Below are 22,168 nucleotides of genomic sequence, written 5' to 3' on the forward strand. Positions count from 1 at the left end.
GTGCATGGGGGTGGGGTTTGTGTGGGGTACAGTGTGCGTGGGGGTTTTTGTTGGGTACAGTGTGTGGGGATTTGTGTTGGGTGATTTGTGTGGGGTACAGTGTGTGGGTGGATTTGTGTGGGGTATAGTGTGTGAGTTGGTGGGGATTTGTGTGGGGTACAGTTTGTGTGGGGATTTGTGTGGGGTACAGGTGTGGGGGGATTTGCGGGGGTACAGTGTGTGTGGGGAGTTGTTTGGGGTACAGTGTGTGGGGGGGTTAGGTGTTTGTGTGAGGTACATTATGTGTGGGGGTGGGGATTTGTGTGGGTTACAGTGTGTGTGGTGGTGGGGATTTGTGTGGGTTACATTATGTGTGGGGGTGGGGATTTGTGTCGGGTACAGTGTGTGTGGGGGTGTGGATTTGTGTGGGGGACAGTGTGTGTGGGGTACACAGTGTGTGGGGTTTGTGTGGGGTGCTGTTTGTGTGGGGGTCGGGGTTTGTGTGGGGTACAGAGTGTGGGGGGGGTTGGGGGTTTGTGTGGGGTACAGTGTGTGTGGGTTGGTGGTTTGTGTGGGGTACAGTGTGTGGGGGGGGTGGATTTACATGGGGTACAGTGTGTGTGGGGATTTGTGTGGGGTACAGTGTGTGCGGTGGTGGGAATTTGTGTGGGGTTCAATGTCTGGGAGGGGGTTGCGTGGGGTGCAGTGTTTGTGTGTGTGGGAGTTTGTTTGGGTGCAATGTGGGGGGGTTGGGGGTTTGTGTGGGGTACAGTGTGTGTGGTGGTGGGGGTTTGTGTGGGATACAGTGTGTGTGGGGGGTGGGGTTCGTGAGGGTACAGTGTGTGTGGGGATTTGTGTGGGGTACTGTGTGTGGGGTTGGGAGTTTGTGTGGGGTACATTGTGTGTGGGGGTGGGGTTTGTGTGGGATAGAGTGTGCGTGGGGTGGGGGTTTGTGTGGGGTGTAGTGTCTGGGGGGGTTGGGGGTTTGTGTGGGGTACAGTGTGTGTGGGGGTGGCATACAGTGTGTGTGGGGGTGTGGATTTGTGTGGGGTACAGTGTGTGTGTGTGGATTTGTGTGGGGTACAGTGTGTGTGTGGGGGTGGGGATTTGTGTGGGAAACAGAGTGCGTGGGTGTGGGGGTTTGTGTGGGGTACAATGTGTGTGGGGGTGGGGATTTGTGTGGGATGCAGTGTGTGGGGGTGGGGATTTGTGTGGGGTACAGTGTGTGTTGGGGTTTGTGTGGGGTACAATGTGTGGGGATTTGTGTGGGATGATTTGTGTGGGGTGATTTGTGTGGGGTACAGTGTGTGTGGGGTTGGGGGTGTGTGTGGGGTACAGTGTGTGTGGGGGTGTGGATTTACATGGGGTACAGTGTGTGTCGGGATTTGTGTGGGGTACAGTGTGTGCGGTGGTGGGAGTCTGTGTGGGGTTCAATGTGTGGGGGGGGGTTTGTATGGGGTGCAGTATTTGTGTGTGTGGGAGTTTGTTTGGGTGCAATGTGGGGGGGGGTTGGGGGTTTGTGTGGGGTACAGTGTGTGTGGTGGTGGGGGTTTGTGTGGGGTACAGTGTGTGGGGTACAATGTTTGAGGGGGTGGGGATTTGTGTGGGATACAGTGTGTGTGGGGGGTGGGGTTCGTGAGGTGTACAGTGTGTGTGGGGATTTGTGTGGGGTACTGTGTGTGGGGGGGTGGGAGTTTGTGTGGGGTGCATTGTGTGTGGGGGTGGGTGTTTGTGTGGGGGGGTTGGGGCTTGTGTGGGATACAGTGTGTGGGGGGTGGGATTTGTGTGGGATAGATTGTGCGTGGGGGTGGGGGTTTGTGTGTGGTGTAGTGTGTGGGGGGGTTGGGGGTTTGTGTGGGGTACAGTGTGTGTGGGCGTGGCATACAGTGTGTGTGGGGGGGTGGATTTATGTGGGGTACAGTGTGTGTGGGGATGTATGTGGGGTACTGTGTGTGGGGGATTGGGGTTTGTGTGGGGTACAGTGTGTGTGGGGGGTGGGGTTTGTGTAGGGTACAGTGTGTGTGGGGGTGGGGGTTTGTGTGGGATAGTGTGTGGGGTACAGTGTGTGTGGGGGTAGGGTTTGTGTGAGGTACAGTGTTTGTGGGGGTGGGGTTTGTGTGGGGTACAGTGTGCGTGGGGGTTGGTTTTGTGTGGGGTACAGTGTGAGTGGGTGTGGGGATTGTGTGGGGTACAGTGGGGGTGGAGTTTGTGTGAGGTACAGTGTGTGTTGGGGTGGGGTTTGTGTGGGGTACAGTGTGCGTGGGGTTTGGGTTTGTGTGGGGTACAGTGTGCATGGGGGTGGGGTTTGTGTGGGGTACAGTGTGCGTGGGGGTGGGGTTTGTGTGGGGTACAGTGTGTGGGGGTGGGGTTTGTGTGGGGTACAGTGTGCGTGGGGGTGGGGTTTGTGTGGGGTACAGTGTGCGTGGGCGTGGGGTTTGTGTGGGGTACAGTGTGCATGTGGGTGGGGTTTTTGTGGGGTACAGTGTGTGGTGGTGGGGTTTGTGTGGGGTACAGTGTGCATGTGGGTGGGGTTTTTGTGGGGTACAGTGTGTGGGGGTGGGGTTTGTGTGGGGTACAGTGTGTGTGGGGGTGGGGATTGTGTGGGGTACATTGTGCGTGGGGGTGGGGTTTGTGTGGGGCACAGTGTGCGTGGGGGTGGGGTTTGTGTGGGGTACAGTGTGCATGGGGGTGGGGTTTTTGTGGGGTACAGTGTGTGTGGTGGTGGGGTTTGTGTGGGGTACAGTGTGTGGGGGTGGGGTTTGTGTGGGGTACAGTGTGTGGGGGTGGGATTTGTGTGGGGTACAGTGTGTGTGGGGGTGGGGTTTGTGTGGGGTACAGTGTGCATGGGGGTGGGGTTTGTGTGGGGTACAGTGTGTGTGGGGATGGGGTTTGTGTGGGGTACAGTGTGCGTGGGGGTGGGATTTGTGTGGGATATAGTGTGCGTGGGGGTGGGGTTTGTGTGGGGTACAGTGTGTGAGGGTGGGGTTTGTGTGGGGTACAGTGTGTGTGTGCATGGGGTTTGTGTGGGGTACAGTGTGCGTGGGGGTGGGGTTTGTGTGGGGTACAGTGTGCGTGGGGGTGGGGTTTGTGTGGGGTACAGTGTGTGTGGGGGTGTTGTTTGTGTGGGGTACAGTGTGCGTGGGTGTGGGGTTTGTGTGGGGTACAATGTGCGTGGGGATGGGGTTTGTGTGGGGTACAGTGTGCGTGGGGGTGCGGTTTGTGTGGGGTACAGTGTGCGTGGGGGTGGGGTTTGTGTGGGGTACAGTGTGCGTGGGGGTGGGGTTTGTGTGGGGTACAGTGTGCGTGGGGGTGGGGTTTGTGTGGGGTACAGTGGGGGTGTGGTTTGTGTGGGGTACAGTGGGGGTGGGGTTTGTGTGGTGTACAGTGTGCGTGGGGGTGGGGGGTTTCGGACTGAAATGCTGGGAAGTCTCAGCAGGTTTGCAGCCTCTGTGGGGAGTGGAACGAGTTCCTCTCTTGAGTCTAATGTGATTGTTGCTTAAAAGTCGATGCTGCCCCACTGGTGGGGCCTCCACTCACCTGGTTATCGTTGTCTGGTAATGTTTGCTGATAATGGTGAAGTGCAGCAGACATGGAGTTGCTCAGACAGTGATGACCTCGGCCTTGACATTGAGAGTAATCTGAAGTGGAAAAAACGAGATTACCAAATCCTTTCTGAGTAAAGTTGTGAGGTTAAGGAACACGATATTTTATGTTGAGGCCTGTCACAAAGACTAAACACATTGCAGTGAGATTGCTTCGAGCAGCAAGGGGAGAAACTGTTCTCTGTGGAATTAGTGGATAGTGAACATTTCCCCGATGGCAATTTACAGATTTAACCTCAATAACTTCTGCTGTTCACAATGGCGATAGAGCAAACAACAGCTCAACACAAACTGTCCTCTCCCACTCTCAGATCACTCATCAAAGAGCAGGCAGTCCCTCATCCTCCTCTGATGGTTTCCATATTGCGGTGATTTAGGACTTCGCTGAGGCAGAAAGAGGAGGAGAGGAAGTGACAGTGTATTCCTGTGAGCAGCAGGCAGTCAGTGTGAGAGAGAGAGAGAGTGTGAGGGGTGATTGACCTTCTGGTCAATCCCCTATGGCTAGTAGGGGGACACAGGAGAGCAGGGCGGTAGCAATTGCCTGACCTAAGCCTGTGAGCGTAGAGACCAGGAAGTGGTTAATGGAGTCCTGTGCTCTGGTATAATCCTGCTCAGTTGCTGGGCGATGGAATGGAATGTCATTCCAGAGAACATTAATGAGTTGGCAGTTCCCAACACGCCAATGCGTCACTGTTGAGAGCTGACTTGTTCATTGAGAATTAGTCCAGCCACCTGTAGATTTGTGAAGCAGCTCACCCTCCCCCTCCAATAGCATGGAGTCACCCGACCACCATCCTGTTATGGGCAGCCAATACAGAGGAAGACTCCACCCCCTTGTACAGAAAGAGCATTGAGGTTATTCCAGTTCATTGATTACTCAAGGCTAACACCACCCAACCTCAGCCAACTGCAGCCTGCTCTCTGGAAGGTCTCTGGGAATGATAGCCTCTTACATTGCAGTGTTGAAGTTTTGCCAAGTTTGACTGAGCCTCTTTGACGGAGCTATCTCATTAGGAGTACACCCCCCCCCTGCTGTTTCCCCATCATTATGCAAGTTTCTCCTTTTCCAAGTATTTCTCCAATTGCCTAATGACAGTTCCAGCTGAATCTGCGTTCGATGCCTTTTAAACAGCAGCTTCCAAATCACAACTCGCTGTGTGAAAAAAAATCACCTCCTCCTTTTATAAATATCAAACATTACAGTAAGTTCAGGATATCTCTGATCAACAAGCATATTGATATGTTCATCCTGTTAAACACACAGACGCACATGGTAGAATGAGTAAATTCAGAACGATACAGATTTACAAAACAAGAGATCAGAAAGGGTTGACTGTGCAAATGCCTGTGAGTTTGTGAATCGCGAGGTTACCAGCGGTCACATCGACTCTGTTCCAAGGGAACAGACCCTCCACACACAGCGAACACGAGACTAGGCTTGTGAAGAATACAAGCGACTGGATTCTCCGTTCCTGAGACTAAGTGTTGACGCCAGGGCTGGATTCATGGACTTTCACAACAGCAAAACTGGCGGTGACCCTGGACCGATACAGCGACTGTGGAGTGGCTCGCACCAGTGCCATGCAGGACACAATCAATTCCAATGAAAAACAGTGCGGAATTCGCTGGGTCCGTGATTGACAGGCGGGAGGCTGACAAGCTGCAGCTGCATTTACACATTACACTCCCCACACACACACTCATCCCAGACAACAAGATGGCACTGGTTGTGTTGGAGCGCGCCCATTAGGCTGATGGGTTGGCTGGGTCCAGAGGGCACATAGGGGGGTGGCCTGGAGGTCACCTATACGACCCGTGGCCCTAAGTTCACGGTGGGCTGTCAGCTGCATGTGCAGCTGCATGGCTGCCTTTCCGGCTGCAGCGGTGGTGTTCCGTGTCCATCCACCCCGAACCCACAGCCCACTTCCTGGCCACCCCCGCTACTCCCCCCAGCCCTGGCAGAAGCCCCCCGGCCAGCGGTACAACTGTCAGCACACTATGGCGATGTTGGACACTTTCCGTACCCCCTCTCTCTCCCTCAGCAGTCATGGCGCTGGTTTCACAATTTTTAAAAGCATAAGTGAACTGCGATGTCGGGAACTCGGCCCATCGGAGGCAGAGACTCGCGGAGGTCCCGGAGAAAACCGGATCGGCCCTGCTAATGACATGTAAACGGTGTTTACTGTGCGTGCGTTCCAGACACATTGACTCCGCTGTCGAGGTGACAAAGAATTGCGATTTGGCGTCAAATCTGCGCCCGCCGTGATTTTGGCATCAGAACCGATTCTCTGCCCAACCACATTTCCCAATTTCAGTGTCAGCCAATGGAGAATCCTGTCCAAGGTCTATAGTTGCCTGGTAGCACCTGATCAATACACTGAACATTAGCACAGGACATTGTGCTCCCTCCAAACACCTATGCAAGGAGCCAGCCATGGCGTAGCGTGTCTCTGAATCAGAGGAGGATGCAAATTCCACTCGGAAAATCCAGGCAAACATTCCCAGTGCAGTGTTGAGGGAGTGCTGCACTTTCAGAGGGTCAGTGCAGAGGGAGCGCTGCACTGTCAGAGGGTCAGTACTGAGGGAGCGCTGCACCATCAGAGGGACAGTGCAGAGGGAGCGCTGCACTGTCAGAGGGTCAGTACTGAGGGAGCGCTGCACTGTCAGAGGGTCAGTACTGAGGGAGTGCTGCACTGTCAGAGGGTCAGTACTGAGGGAGTGCTGCACTGTCAGAGGGTCAGTACTGAGGGAGCGCTGCACTGTCAAAGGGACAGGGAGTGCTGCACTGTCAAGGGGTCAGTACTGAGGGAGTGCTGTACTGTCAGAGGATCAGTACTGAGGGAGCGCTGCACTGTGAGAGGGTCTGTACTGAGGGAGCGCTGTACTGTCAGAGGGTCAGTACTGAGGGAGCGCTGCACTGTCAGAGGGACAGTACTGAGGGAGCGCTGCACTGTCAGAGGGACAGTACCGATGGAGTGCTGCACTGTCAGGAGGTCAGTACTGAGGGAGTGCTGTACTGTCAGAGGGACAGTACTGAGGGAGTGCTGCACTGTCAGAGAATCAGTACTGAGGGAGTGCTGCACTGTCAGAGGGTCAGTACCGATGGAGTGCTGCACTGTCAGGGGGTCAGTACTGAGGGAGTGCTGTACTGTCAGAGGGTCAGTACTGAGGGAGTGCTGCACTGTCAGAGAATCAGTACTGAGGGAGTGCTGCACTGTCAGAGGGTCAGTACTGAGGGAGTGCTGCACTGTCAGAGGGACAGTACTGAGGGAGCGCTGCACTGTCAGAGGGACAGTACTGAGGGAACGCTGCACTGTCAGAGGGACAGTACCGATGGAGTGCTGCACTGTCAGGAGGTCAGTACTGAGGGAGTGCTGTACTGTCAGAGGGACAGTACTGAGGGAGTGCTGCACTGTCAGAGAATCAGTACTGAGGGAGTGCTGCACTGTCAGAGGGTCAGTACCGATGGAGTGCTGCACTGTCAGGGGGTCAGTACTGAGGGAGTGCTGTACTGTCAGAGGGTCAGTACTGAGGGAGTGCTGCACTGTCAGAGAATCAGTACTGAGGGAGTGCTGCACTGTCAGAGGGTCAGTACTGAGGGAGTGCTGCACTGTCAGACGGTCAGTACTGAGGGAGCGCTGCACTGTCAGAGGGTCAGTACTGAGGGAGCGCTGCACTGTCAGAGGGTCAGTACTGAGGGAGTGCTGCACTGTCAGAGAATCAGTACTGAGGGAGTGCTGCACTGTCAGAGGGTCAGTACCGATGGAGTGCTGCACTGTCAGGGGGTCAGTACTGAGGGAGTGCTGTACTGTCAGAGGGTCAGTACTGAGGGAGTGCTGCACTGTCAGAGAATCAGTACTGAGGGAGTGCTGCACTGTCAGAGGGTCAGTACTGAGGGAGTGCTGCACTGTCAGACGGTCAGTACTGAGGGAGCGCTGCACTGTCAGAGAATCAGTACTGAGGGAGTGCTGCACTGTCAGAGAATCAGTACTGAGGGAGTGCTGCACTGTCAAGGGGTCAGTACTGAGGGAGTGCTGTACTGTCAGAGGATCAGTACTGAGGGAGCGCTGCACTGTGAGAGGGTCTGTACTGAGGGAGCGCTGTACTGTCAGAGGGTCAGTACTGAGGGAGCGCTGCACTGTCAGAGGGACAGTACTGAGGGAGCGCTGCACTGTCAGAGGGACAGTACCGATGGAGTGCTGCACTGTCAGGAGGTCAGTACTGAGGGAGTGCTGTACTGTCAGAGGGACAGTACTGAGGGAGTGCTGCACTGTCAGAGAATCAGTACTGAGGGAGTGCTGCACTGTCAGAGGGTCAGTACTGAGGGAGTGCTGCACTGTCAGACGGTCAGTACTGAGGGAGTGCTGCACTGTCAGAGGGTCAGTACTGAGGGAGTGCTGCACTGTCAGACGGTCAGTACTGAGGGAGTGCTGCACTGTCAGAGGGTCAGTACTGAGGGAGCGCTGCACTGTCAGAGGGTCAGTACTGAGGGAGTGCTGCACTGTCAGAGAATCAGTACTGAGGGAGTGCTGCACTGTCAGAGGGTCAGTACCGATGGAGTGCTGCACTGTCAGGGGGTCAGTACTGAGGGAGTGCTGTACTGTCAGAGGGTCAGTACTGAGGGAGTGCTGCACTGTCAGAGAATCAGTACTGAGGGAGTGCTGCACTGTCAGAGGGTCAGTACTGAGGGAGTGCTGCACTGTCAGACGGTCAGTACTGAGGGAGCCCTGCACTGTCAGAGAATCAGTACTGAGGGAGTGCTGCACTGTCAGAGGGTCAGTACTGAGGGAGTGCTGCACTGTCAGATGGTCAGTACTGAGGGAGCGCAGTCATCCGCAAACACCCTCACTTCTGACCTTATGATGGAAGGGAGGTCATTGATGAAGCAGCTGGAGATGGTTGGGCCCAGGCACTACGCTGAGGAACTCCTGCAGTAATGAACTGGAGCTGAGATGATTGATCTTCAACCACTACAACCATCTTCCTTTGTGCCAGGTTTGACTCCAACCAATGTTGATCCATATCCCAAACCATCGCCCCCCCAATGCCTCCATCACGGACGCCACCTGTGCGGTGTTGGCCTGGGTGGCACGCATGGCCATTACCACCTCTGCTCCTGCACATGGTAGGACTCTTCCAACCGCACCTGCAGGTGCTGGATGCTCGCCGACAGCCCCTCATATAGCCCCTGGCTCTGCAACTGCATCTCCACAATCGATGGGCCCGCCTGTCCCAGAAGCCTGAAACCCACCTGGACGGCAGCTAGTCCCTGGGGTCGGCCTGCCCTCCAACCGTCCGCCCCTCGGGTGTTCCTACCTCCGCATGATGTACCGGATCAACTGTGCGGTGCGCACCAGAGAGTGTCCCAGGAGCCTCTTCACTAAAGTGCCCAACCAGGGTGAGTGTCTCTGGGATGGTTGAGGGTGTTGGAGACAGCTGTGACAGGGAATCTGTGTCATCCTCCGACTCGACCTCTGGAGTGTCCTGCGTCTCGGGTCGAGGGCTGTCATCTGAGCTGCTCTCGTCGTCAGTGCTCGGCTCATGGGGGTCTCTGACTGTGGCAGTGACTGTGGGGTTGGGGGACGTCAGATGGACATGCCCCATAAAGACACGAGACAAGAAGCATGATTAGACGACAGGTGGGGACGAGTGGGGGTTGATGGGGGTGAGGGTGAGGGGGTGATGAGGGTGAGAGTGAGGGTGGTGATGAGGGTGGGGGTGGAGGTGAGGGTGGAGGTGTGTCGGTGGTGAGGGTGGTGTGGGGTGAGGGTGAGGGTGGTGTGGCGGTGAGTGTGAGGGTGGGGTGAGGGTGGTGTGGGGGTGAGGGTGGTGTAGGGTGAGGGTGAGGGTGATGTGGGGGTGAGGGTGGTGTGGGGGTGGGTGTGAGAGTGGGGTGAGGGTGCTGTGGGGGTGAGTGTGAGGGTGGGGTGAGGGTGGCATGGGGGTGAGGGTGGCGTGGGGGTGAGGGTGGTGTAGGGTGAGGGTGAGGGTGGTGTGGGGTGAGTATGAGGATGGGGTGAGGGTGGCGTGGGGGTGAGTGTGAGGGTGAGGGTGGTGTGGGGTGAGGGTGGTGTGGGGGTGAGTGTGAGGGTGAGGGTGGTGTGGGGGTGAGGGTGGTGTGGGGGTGAGGGTGGGGTGAGGTGAGGGTGGTGTGGGGGTGAGGGTGGTGTGGGGGAGAGGGAAATGTGGGGTGAGGGTGGTGTGGGGTGAGGGTGGTGTGGGGGTGAGGGTGGTGTGGGGGTGAGGGTGATGTGGGGTGAGGGTGGTGTGGGGTGAGGGTGGTGTGGGGGTGAGGGTGGTGTGGGGGTGAGGGTGGTGTGGGGTGAGGGTGGTCTAGGGTGAGGGTGGTGTGGGGGTGAGGGTGGTGTGGGGGTGAGGGTGGGGTGAGGTGAGGGTGGTGTGGGGTGAGGGTGGTGTGGGGGTGAGGGTGGTGTGGGGGTGAGGGTGATGTGGGGTGAGGGTGGTGTGGGGGTGAGTGTGAGGGTGGGGTGAGGGTGGTGTGGGGGTGAGGGTGGGGTGGGGTGAGGGTGGTGTGGGGGTGAGGGTGGTGTGGGGGTGAGGGTGATGTGGGGTGAGGGTGGTCTGGGGTGAGGGTGGTGTGGGGGTGAGGGTGGTGTGGGGGTGAGGGTGGGGTGAGGTGAGGGTGGTGTGGGGTGAGGGTGGTGTGGGGGTGAGGGTGGTGTGGGGATGAGGGTGGTGTGGGGGTGTGGGTGATGTGGGGTGAGGGTGGTGTGGCGGTGAGTGTGAGGGTGGGGTGAGGGTGGTGTGGGGGTGAGGGTGGTGTGGGGTTGAGGGTGGTGTGGGGGTGAGTGTGAGGGTGAGGTGGTGTGGGGGTGAGGGTGATGTGGGGTGAGTGTGAGGGTGGGGTGAGGGTGGTGTGGGGGTGAGGGTGGTGTGGGGTGATGGTGGTGTGGGGGTGAGTGTGAGGGTGGGGTGAGGGTGGCGTGGGGGTGAGGGTGGTGTGGGGTGAGGGTGGTGTGGGGGTGAGGGTGGGGGTGAGGTGCCGTGGGGGTGAGGGTGGTGTGGGGGTGAGGGTGGTGTGGGGTGAGGGTGGCGTGGGGGTGAGGGTGGTGTGGGGGTGTGTGTGAGGGTGAGGGTGGTGTGGGGGTGAGGGTGGTGTGGGGTTATGGTGGTGTGGGGGTGAGGGTGGCGTGGGGGTGAGGGTGGTGTGGGGTGAGGGTGGGGTGAGGGTGGTGTGGGGGTGAGGGTGGTGTGGGGTGATGGTGGTGTGGGGGTGAGTGTGAGGGTGGGGTGAGGCTGGCGTGGGGGTGAGGGTGGTGTGGGGTGAGGGTGGTGTGGGGTTGATGTTGGGGAGGGTGTTGACACACGTGCCATGGGGAACTGTAACTCAGCAGGTTCTCACTTCCTCGCCCGCAGCAAACTCGACCCTGGCGACCTCCCTTCCCTCCGGGCCGCCGACCATGTCCGGGTCCCTCTGTTCTGCGACAGTGTTTGACAGTCCGACTGACACCTGCAGCACAGAGGATGGGGAGCTGCTGGCCTCAGTGGCCAGGGCACTCGACCTTGGCGGCCGGTAGGGTTACCGGCATGTGGTGCAGGGTGAGAGATCGGCTGCTTCCGAGTCGTCGGGGAGACGTAGGGTTACGGGTGTGTGGGACGTGGGTTAGTGCCAGGGGCACGGTGCTGCCAACTCATTGTGGCAGCCCTGAGGAGGTCGTGGTTTTTTCCGGCCCTGCTGGCTGGTCCGGATGGTGTTGCTCACGGCGCTCAGCCTCTGACACCTGCATCCAGGCCCGGTGAATGGCGGAGGCTGGCAGCTTCCTTCTCGGGCCGGGGTACAGGGTGGCCCACCTCTCCTCCACCACGTCCAGGAGGGTCTCCAACTCGGCGTCCGTGAAACAGGGTGTAACTCTCCTTGCTACCATCTTGTTGGCTGGGATGGTGTGTGTGGGGAGCAAAGTGTGTACATGTGGCTGCAGCTTGTCAGCCTCCGGAGTGTCGATCGCGAAACCGCCGAATGCTGTACCTTTTCCCATTGGAATCGATTGTGTTCCACGTGGCATCCGTGCTAGCTCCTTAACAGTCACTGAACCGGACTAGGAGCGGCAACGCGCAGTCTCAGAAATTGACAATCCTGCCCCACATTCATTAGGAACTTGCCAATTTCCAAGGTATCATTTGGCAAATATAATATCAAATAACCAAAGCCCCCACAGGCCTCTAAAATACAAATTCTACTCCAGAGCCCTCACAGGGATCTATTGTACATTCGAGTCAGCACAAACAATTAAAAAGTTCTTTGGATAATTAGAACGTGTGATGTGCCGCCAAACCTGATAGAAAATACAGAATGGTTTTTCCTGATATAACAGCAGCTTGGCAACGCTACAACACATCATATTACATTCAGATCACTTTGTCCACAAGGACTGAGATGTCATCTGAACCCCTTATTAGATTGTAAATCATTTGATCCACAATGCACCACATATCATCACATAGAGAGGGAAGCTGTACTGGAACTGAACTGTGTCACGAGTCTATGTAATGTAGTTGATGGGAGATTAAGCTTCTGACTGGCATGAGTTTCACATTGGGTTGGTTAGATTCAGGAGGCTTCATTTGGTTTCTATTGAGCTTGAGTGGGTTTCTGGCCGGTTGGACACTGGGTATGGGTGTCTAGCTGCACTCCCCTTTTCCCTATTTCTGGAGTCAGTTTAAGATCAAGACAGATTGAAAATCCAAAGTAAGACTGATTGCCGCTCACATATTTACTGATCTCCTTCGCGTACACACATCAGCTGTGGAGATTGTAACATTTAAAGGTACAGCATGATCCAACGCTGTTACTTTGCTTTTGCTTAATAACAAGGGAGGGACTTCCTGGGTGTGTTTTAGTCTCCCTGGTCAGTTCAAGGATCAGTCAGTTTTAGTCAGTCAGGCAGTCAGTGATGTGCCATCAATTATAACAAAGACGAGTTGTGGAACAAAACTGTGGCTTTAATAAGCTAAACGAGAACCTGCTGGCAACTGATTTTGAACTGGGGCAGTGCCAGAGGTCGGCCACCTTTATACAGAGCCTGAGGGGAGGAGCCACAGGCGGAGCCAACAGAGACAACAAACAATATATACAATACAGTAACAGTGGTTTACCACAATATATGTAATACAGCAACAGTGGTTTACCACAGTCAGCTTGAGGGGGACCAGCCAGGAAGTGTCACAGTCAAGACAGGGGTAGTGGCAGCGGTTCCAGTAGCAGCGGTTCCAGTTAAGTTAAATGAAAGAAAGAACCACAGTTAACAGGCTGTCTCCTGACTGTGGGCCTTTTGGGGCCCTTTGGGAGCGGTAGTGGCTTTTGGAGAGGATTCCAAGACAGGGTCGTCAAAGCTGGATGTTGGAAGCCCTCATGAGAAAGAGAATTGTTTCAAGGAGCGTGGTTGACTAAGGTCTGAGTGGGTTATTGAGAAATCCATGGATTCTGTCTTGGTTGCGTCTGTCATTTACTCTGTAGAGTGATGTATCCAACCACAGTTTGCCTAATAAATCTGAATGTTAGAGTAATGTATTCAGCCCGCATCACCACATCCTGGGGTCTGGCCAAAGAACGTAACATTTGTGAAGATTGAACTGGAGTAAACCAAAGTCTTTGTTGCTCATTAAAGCATGATCTGTACTTTTCCCTTTGACACGAGTGGAAATCACAAGCCATGCATAAAAGTCTCTCAATCTCCTGTGTAGTCACAGCACATACTGCCTAAACCCAGGCTCTGCTCCACGTCTCCTGGTGAACACAGCAGGCTGGGAGGAGATGCCCTCAGCTTTGACTGACTTGCAGCTCACTGTGAGGCCCCCATTCACCAGGCCGTGCCCCACTGCAGTAAGAAAGAACTGGATTGTATCCTCTCCTCTCTCCTACATAGTGACCTCCGACTCCAGCTGTGCTGCTGAAAGCTCCTATTCACCGGTTTAGAGGACAAGGTCAGCAAAACTGGGGCTCGAGGAATCAGAAGTTGACCCCCTGTGGTCAGCGCATGACAGAGGCCTAAGAGAAATGTCAAAGGTCAAAGAATGGGGGCATTAAATAGCTGATGAACCATACTGAACAAAGCACAGAGATCAACAATAAACACCAGTATCTAGTGACTGTACAACAAATGTGAACAATTGAATCAAGAAACAGGATGTATCAGTGCAGTTGGAGAATAGAAATGTACCGAGGAATTGGTGTGGTCAAGTTGCACCTCGCTGCAGGAACCTGAGCCTCCAGTGTAGTTTTGAGGAAGTGTTGCATTGTCAGAGATGGTGTCTCTCAGGTTAAACTGAGGCCCTCTCTAAGGGGTGGCAGGGGGGCACATTGGTTCAATTCTGGCCTTGGGTGACCGTCTGAACTTTCTCCCTGTGTTGTGCGGATTTCCTCCGGGTGCTCCGGTTTCCTCCCACAGTCCAAAGAAGTGCAGGTTAGATGGATTGGCCACGCTAAATTACCCCTTAGTGTCCAGTGTGTAGGTTAGGTTAATGGGTTATTAGAATAGGGTGGGGAAGTGGGCTTGGGTGGAGTACTCTTTCAGAGGTTCGGTGCAGACTCGATGGGCCGAATGGCCTCCTTCTGCACTGCAGGAATTCTATGATTCTACGAGCTGGATATGTAAAAAACCTCATCGCATTTTCTGAAAAAGGAAGTTGAGTTTAGCCCTGGTGTCCATACCAACATTTACCCCTTAACCAACTTCACAAAACTGATTCACATCTCACCCCTATTTTGCTCTCTCACCTCAGTCCACCAACCACTCCGACCATTCTCCATTGGGCCTTCAGGACCAGGAAAGAGGGGTGAGGAAGGGTGACATAGCGGCACAGTGGTTAGCACTGCTGCCTCACAGCCCCAAGGACCTGGGGCGAGATTCTCCGACCCCCCGCCGGGTCGGAGAATCGCCGGGGTTGGCGTGAATCCCGCCCCCGCCGGTTGCCGAATTCTCCGGCACCGGAGATTTGGTGGGGGCGGGAATCGCGCCGCGCCAGTTGGCGGCCCCCCGCCCCCCTGCGATTCTCCGGCCCGGACGGGCCGAAGTCCCGCTGCTAGAATGCCTGTCCCGCCAGCGTGGATTAAACCACCTACCTTACCGGCGGGACAAGGCGGCGCGCGCGGGCTCCGGGGTTCTGGGGGGGGCGCGGAGCAATCTGGCCCCGGGGGGTGCCCCCACGGTGGCCTGGCCCGCGATCGGGGCCCACCGATCCGCGGGCGGGCCTGTGCCGTGGGGGCACTCTTTTCCTTCTGCCTTCACCACGGTCTCCACCATGGCGGAGGCGGAAGAGACTCCCTCCACAGCGCATGCGCGGGGATGCCGTGAGCGGCCACTAACGCTCCCGCGTATGCGCCGCCCGGCAATGTCATTTCCGCGCCAGCTGGCGGGGCGGAAATCAGTCCAGCGCGGGCCTAGACCCTCAAGGTTAGGGCTCGGCCCCCCAAGATGCGGAGGATTCCGCACCTTTGGAGCGGTGCGATGCCCGAATGATTTGCGTTGTTTTTGGCGCCGGTCGGCGGACATCGCGCCGATACCGGAGAATTTTGCCCCTGGATTCAATTCTGACATTGAGTCACTGTCTGTGTGGAGTTTGCATTTTCTCCCTATGTCTGTGTGGGTTTCCTCCGGATGCTCTGGTTTCCTCCCACAGTCCAAAGATGTGCAGGTTAAGTGGATTGGCCATGATAAATTGCCCCTTAGTGTCCAAACGATGTGCATGTTAGCTGGGGTTACGGGGATGAGGTGGGGGAGTGAATCTCGGTAGGGTGCTCTTTTAGAGTATTGGTGCAGGCTTGATGGACCAAATGGCCTCCTTCTGCCCTATAGGGATTCTATAATGGGCAGCACGGTAGCATTGTGGATAGCATAATTGCTTCACAGCTCCAGGGTCCCAGGTTCGATTCCGGTTTGGGTCACTGTCTGTGCGGAGTCTGCACATCCTCCCCGTGTGTGCGTGGGTTTCCTCCGGGTGCTCCGGTTTCCTCCCACAGTCCAAAGATGTGCAGGTTAGGTGGATTGGCTATGATAAATTGCCCTTAGTGTCCAAAAGTGCCCTTAGTGTTGGGTGGGGTTACTGGGTAATGGGGATAGGGTGGAGGTGTTGACCTTGGGTAGGGTGCTCTTTCCAAGAGCCGGTGCAGACTCGATGGGCCGAATGGCCTCCTTCTGCACTGCAAATTCTATGGTTCTATGGATTCTATGGTTCTGAGGGGAGAAGGTGATGTGTTTTTTTAAATATTACCTGTTCTCCAGGGATTAGAACGTAAGAAATAGCGCACACATAGTTGGCGGCCATGTTGGATGGCCCCTGGACAAAGGGAAACTGGGATACGCTGAATGCTGTGATCAGAGGAGAGATTATTGCCTACAAGGCACGCAAGGACAGAGAAAAGAGGGCATCTAGGCAACAACTGATTGGCTCCATTCTGGAGGTAGACAGAAGATACTCTGAGACCCCAATCATAGAGCTTCTAGCAGAGAGGAAAAAGCTGCAAATGGATTTTAACCTGCTCTCCACCAGGAAGGCAGTGCACTAACTCTGCCACACACAGGGGACCTTCTACGAACAAGGAGAGAAGGCTCGCCACCTGCTGGCTCACCAGCTAAGAAAGCAGGCAGCCACAAGGGAGATGGCCCAGGTGGAGGACAGCAAAGGTGGACTGGTAACCAAACCAAAAAAGGGCAATGAAGCATTCAAGACCTTCTACCGAGGGCTGTACACCTCCGAGCCCCCTGACGGGGACTCGGGGATGAAACAGTTCCTCGATGGACTGGACATACCAGTCATGGGGGACGATAGGCGGAGGGAACTGGAAGCACCAATCGAACTGGGAGAAACCATGGAGAGAATCAACTCCCTGAAGGTGGGGACAGCGCCGGGACGTGACGGGTTTCCGAAGGATATCTACAAAAAATGTTTTGTAGTGAGGGGCTAGTGAGGAGCACCTTGCCTCTAATGCTAGCACAAGCCACTAAATCGCTGATCACTGACAAAGGTAAACACCCAGCCGAATGCGGATCATCCAGACCCATTTCACGTCTCAATGTGGATGCGAAAATACTCGCAAAAACCCTGGTAAAGCGGCTGGAGAACTGCGTACCAGAGGTGGTCACAGAGGACCAGATGGACTTTGTTAAGGGTAGACAGCTAACACCAGAGGTGATCGTCTCCCTGGATGGAGAAAAGGCCTTCGATGGAGTCGAGTGGAAGTACCTCATCGAATTACTAGAGCAGTTTGGGCTGGGAACAGGGTTCACCTCCTGGGTGAAACTCCTGTACAACACTCGCAAGGCGAGCGTACTGACTAACGCCACCAGCTCTGAATACGTCCAGCTGCACAGGGGCACAATGCAGCGATGCCCGCTGTTCCTGCTTCTATTCATCCTGGCAATCGAGCCGCTGACAATTGCCCTCAGAACGGCGCAAAATTGGAAGGGGATCCGAAGAGGAGACAGCGAGCACAGAGTCTCCCTCTATGTGGATGACCTGCTCCTCTACATCCCAGACCCACAAAGTGGCTTTGAAGGAATCATGGAGCTCCTGAGAGTTTGGAGCCTTCTCGGGCTACAAGCTCAAACAAACAAAGAACAAAGAACAAAGAAATGTACAGCACAGGAACAGGCCCTTCAGCCCTCCAAGCCCGTGCCGCCCATGCTGCCCGACTAAACTACAATCTTCTACATTTCCGGGGTCCGTATCCCTCTATTCCCATCCTATTCATGTATTTGTCAAGATGCCCCTTAAATGTCACTATCGTCCCTGCTTCCACCACCTACTCCGGTAGTGAGTTCCAGGCACCCACTACCCTCTGTGTAAAAAACTTGCCTCGTACATCTACTCTAAACCTTGCCCCTCTCACCTTAAACCTATGCCCCCTAGTAATTGACCCCTCTACCCCGGGGAAAAGCCTCTGACTATCCACTCTGTCTATGCCCCTCATAATTTTGTAGACCTCTATCAGGTCGCCCCTCAACCTCCTTCGTTCCAGTGAGAACAAACCGAGTTTATTCAACCGCTCCTCATAGCTAATGCCCTCCATACCAGGCAACATTCTGGTAAATCTCTTCTGCACCCTCTCTAAAGCCTCCACATCCTTCTGGTAGTGTGGCGACCAGAATTGAACACTATACTCCAAGTGTGGCCTAACTAAGGTTCGATACAGCTGCAACATGACTTGCCAATTCTTATACTCAATGCCCCGGCCAATGAAGGCAAGCATGCCGTATGCCTTCTTGACTACCTTCTCCACCTGTGTTGCCCCTTTCAGTGACCTGTGGACATGTACTCCTAGATCTCTCTGACTTTCAATACTCTTGAGGGTCCTACCATTCACTGTGTATTCCCTACCTGCATTAGACCTTCCAAAATGCATTACCTCACATTTGTCCGGATTAAACTCCAACTGCCAGTTCCTTCCTACTTTCCTTATATTCCACACAGGCTTCGTCTGTTCCCAGCCTTTTAGCCCTGACAAATGCCTCTTTTTTCTTTTTGACGAGGCCTACAATATCTCTCGTTACCCAAGGTTCCCGAAAATTAGCGTATTTATCCTTCTTCCTCACAGGAACATGCCGGTCCTGAATTCCTTTCAACTGACACTTGAAAGCCTCCAACATGTCAGATGTTGATTTGCCCTCAAACATCCGCCCCCAATCTAGGTTCTTCAGTTCCCGCCTAATATTGTTATAATTATCCTTCCCCCAATTTAGCACATTCATCCTAGGACCACTCTTATCCTTGTCCACCAGCAGTTTAAAACTTACTGAATTGTGGTCACTGTTCCCGAAATGCTCCCCTACTGAAACTTCTACCACCTGGCCGGGCTCATTCCCCAATACCAGGTCCAGTATCGCCCCTTCCCTAGTTGGACTGTCTACATACTGTTTTAAGAAGCCCTCCTGGATGCTCCTTACAAACTCTGCCCCGTCTAAGCCCCTGGCACTAAGTGAGTCCCAGTCAATATTGGGGAAGTTGAAGTCTCCCATCACAACAACCCTGTTGTTTTTACTCTTTTCCAAAATCTGTCTACCTATCTGCTCCTCTATCTCCCGCTGGCTGTTGGGAGGCCTGTAGTAAACCCCCAACATTGTGACTGCACCCTTCTTATTCCTGATCTCTACCCATATAGCCTCACTGCCCTCTGAGGTGTCCTCCAGCAGTACAGCTGTGATATTCTCCCTAACCAGTAGCGCAACCCCGCCACCCCTTTTACATCCCCCTCTATCCCGCCTGAAACATCTAAATCCTGGAACGTTTAGCTGCCAATCCTGTCCTTCCCTCAACCAGGTCTCTGTAATGGCAACAACATCATAGTTCCAAGTACTAATCCAAGCTCTAAGTTCATCTGCCTTACCCGTAATACTTCTTGCATTAAAACATATGCACTTCAGGCCACCAGACCCGCTGTGTTCAGCAACTTCTCCCTGTCTGTTCTGCCTCAGAGCCACACTGTCCCTATTCCCTAGTTCTCCCTCAATGCTCTCACCTTCTGACCTATTGCTCCAGTGCCCACCCCCCTGCCATACTAGTTTAAACCCTCCCGTGTGACACTAGCAAACCTCACAGCCAGGATATTTATGCCTCTCCAGTTTAGATGCAACCCGTCGTTCTTATATAGGTCACACCTGCCCCGGAAGAGCTCCCAGTGGTCCAGATAACGAAACCCTCCCTGTTTAGCCACGTGTTTAGCTGCTCTATCTCCCTATTTCTAGCCTCACTGGCACGTGGCACAGGCAGTAATCCCGAGATTACAACCCTAGAGGTCCTGTCTTTTAATTTTCTGCCTAGCTCCCTGAATTCCTGCTGCAGGACCTAATGCCCCTTCCTGCCTATGTCGTTAGTATCAATATGTACAACGACCTCTGCCTGTTTGCCCTCCCCCTTCAGGATGCCCTCTACCCGTTCAGAGACATCCCTGGACCCTAGCACCAGGGAGGCAACATACCACCCTGGAGTCTCTTTCACGTCCACAGAAGCGCCTATCTGTGCCCCTGACTATAGAGTCCCCTATTACTATTGCTCTTCTGCTCTTTGACCCTCCCTTCTGAACATCAGAGCCAGCTGTGGTGCCACTGCTCTGGCTGCTGCTGTTTTCCCCTGATAGGCTATCCCCCCGACAGTATCCAAAGGGGTATACCTGTTCGAGAGGGGGACAACCACAGGGGATTCCTGCACTGATTCAACATGAGCAAGAGTGAAGTCTTCCACGTGAACCCAAGATGGGGAGGGACAGAGTTGGAGGGGCTACCATTCAAACTAGCCCAAAGCAAATTCCGCTATCTGGGGATCCAGATTGCCCACGATTGGACATAGATCCACAAGTGGAATCTGATCAGTCTGGCGGAGGAAGTCAAAAAGGACCTACAGAGATGGGATACAGTCCCGCTCTCCCGAGTGGGAGGGGGCAGACGATGAAAATGAACGTGCTACCCAGGTTCCTCTTCCTGTTCAGATCCATACCAATCTATATCCCCTTTAACTCAGCCGACATAATGATCATGGCGTTTGTGTGTGCGTGTGTGTGTGTGGGGGTGGGGGGGGGGGGGGGGGAAGAAAAGAAGCAGGGGGGCCTGACCCTCCCAAACCTACAATACTACCACTGGGCAGCCATAGCAGATAGAGTGAGGGGATGGGTGAAGAAAACAGAAAAGGAATGGGTGAGGATGGAGGACAGCTCCTGCACAGGGACAACCCTCTGAGCCCTCACGACAGCGACACTCCCATCCCTGCCAGACAAGCACCCAACAAGCCCAGTGGTGGCAGCCACATTGAAAACCTGGAATCAAATGAGACAACACTTCGACCTAATCGAAATGTGCACCATGGCCCCTATCTGTGGCAGGCATAGGTTCGTGCTAGCCATGCAAGACGCCATTTTTAAGAGGTGGAGACAGTCTGGGGGGACGCTGACTGTTAGGGACTTCTATACGGAGGTTAGACTAACGACGTTAGAGGAAGTGACTGAAAAACTAAAACTACCAAACTGGAACGAACTGCGACACCTACAGATAAAGAACTTCTTCCGCGGGGGGACAACAACATACCCACATTCAATGTTAGAGGAACTACTGGACGTGAGCAATCTGGGAGGGGAGAACTGGGGGGACCTGTATGGATGACGATAGAAAGGGTACGCTCCCCACTGGACGAAACATGGGAAAAGTGGGAGGAAGAACTAGGGATAGAAATAGGGTGGGGACTCTGGAGCAAAGCACTGAACAGGGCCAACTGTCCACTTGCACAAGGCTAAGCTTCATGCAACTAAAAGTGGTGCTCACAGAACACCTAACCAGGTCCCCTGAATGAGCAGGTTCTTCCTGGGGCTGGGGAACAAATGTGAACGGTGCCAGGGAGGCCTGGTGAACCACACCCACACGCTCTGGACATGCCCGAGACTTGTCAGGTTCTGGACAGCCTTCTTTGAAGCAATGTTCAAGGTTATGGGTTTGAGGGTGGAGCCAAGGCCAAAAGTGGTGTTTTTTGAGGTATAATACTAGCCAGAGCTACACATGGGGAAGGGGGCGAACACCCTTGCCTTTTGCCTCCCCAATCAGCCACCAAAGAATCCTGCTCAGCTGGCGATCAGCAGCACCACCCACAGCTGCAGACTGGCTGGCAGACCGGCGGAATATGGCCATCTGGAGAAATTCACAAAACATGGATTCGTCAACCAACTTGTTCCAGGACCTGTTTAAAGCCAACAGCCAATTGAGCGAGGGGGGGGGGGGGGGGGGGAGGTGCACACAGAGGGCCAACAAGACACCAGGAAACAGGCAGATGGAGGAAAGGGGGGGGGGATGGCAGGGAGAGAGGGGGGGGTTGGAAACAGCCTGAGTACACAACGGGGGGCCACAAATACAGGGCCTTCCGGCAAGGACAAAGAGCCTCAGGACTGAGTGGGGGGGAACTGGCCAAGGCCGAACCGCCTGGTATGGGGAGGGGCACCAACAACCCTCACCCACCCCGGGCAGAACAGCAGAGCCAGCTGAGGGACCTAGAGCACGTCCAGGGCAGGCACTAGCAAATAAAACAAAATAGAACAAGACCCAAAGGAACACCTAACACAAGGGGGGGTACATTTTCCAAAAAACCCCATAAGAAATAGGAGTCAGAATTCATCCCTTTGATTCAATCCACCATTCAATATGATCATTGCTAATCTCCTACCTCAATGCCACCTTCCTGCCTACTCCTCATATCCATTGATTCTGTTAGTATCCAAAAATCTATCGATGCCTGACTTGGATATACCCAACATAGGAGCATCTGCAACATTCTGGGTTAGAGAATTCCAAAGATTCACAACCCTCCAAGTGAAATAATTTCTCCTCATTTCAGCCCTAAATGGCCGACCCCTTATTACTTTGCCATTGAAGGTGGACGGAGTTAATATTTTCACCCCTGTTTGCCTGTTTATCTCTGAACAAAAATCTTAGAAACTAATAGACGAAACTTGGCACAAAGACTGGGTATAGCCGAATGAAGAACTGATTCACCTTTAGCAAAGGTGCAGATCCAGAGTCTGGAACTTTCTAAAGAATCCGTTAACATTGGGTGATTGGGTGAACTGACTTTTTTGTTAAGAACGTTGTTAGTTATTT

General features: G+C 54.3%; 1 protein-coding gene across 2 annotated transcripts in view; it reads right to left on the reverse strand.

The window, feature by feature from the left end:
- Nucleotides 1-22,168, reverse strand: part of LOC140395293 (disintegrin and metalloproteinase domain-containing protein 10) — a 209,515-nt gene that overhangs the window by 135,788 nt on the left and 51,559 nt on the right. For both annotated transcript variants that reach the window (XM_072482880.1, XM_072482879.1), the window contains exon 5: nucleotides 3,517-3,617. In XM_072482880.1, the coding sequence (XP_072338981.1) occupies nucleotides 3,517-3,617 (101 nt within the window). The remainder of the gene's footprint in view (nucleotides 1-3,516; nucleotides 3,618-22,168) is intronic.

Source organism: Scyliorhinus torazame, chromosome 18, assembly GCF_047496885.1.
Source record: "Scyliorhinus torazame isolate Kashiwa2021f chromosome 18, sScyTor2.1, whole genome shotgun sequence".
In the NCBI taxonomy this organism is placed as follows: Eukaryota; Metazoa; Chordata; class Chondrichthyes; order Carcharhiniformes; family Scyliorhinidae; genus Scyliorhinus; species Scyliorhinus torazame.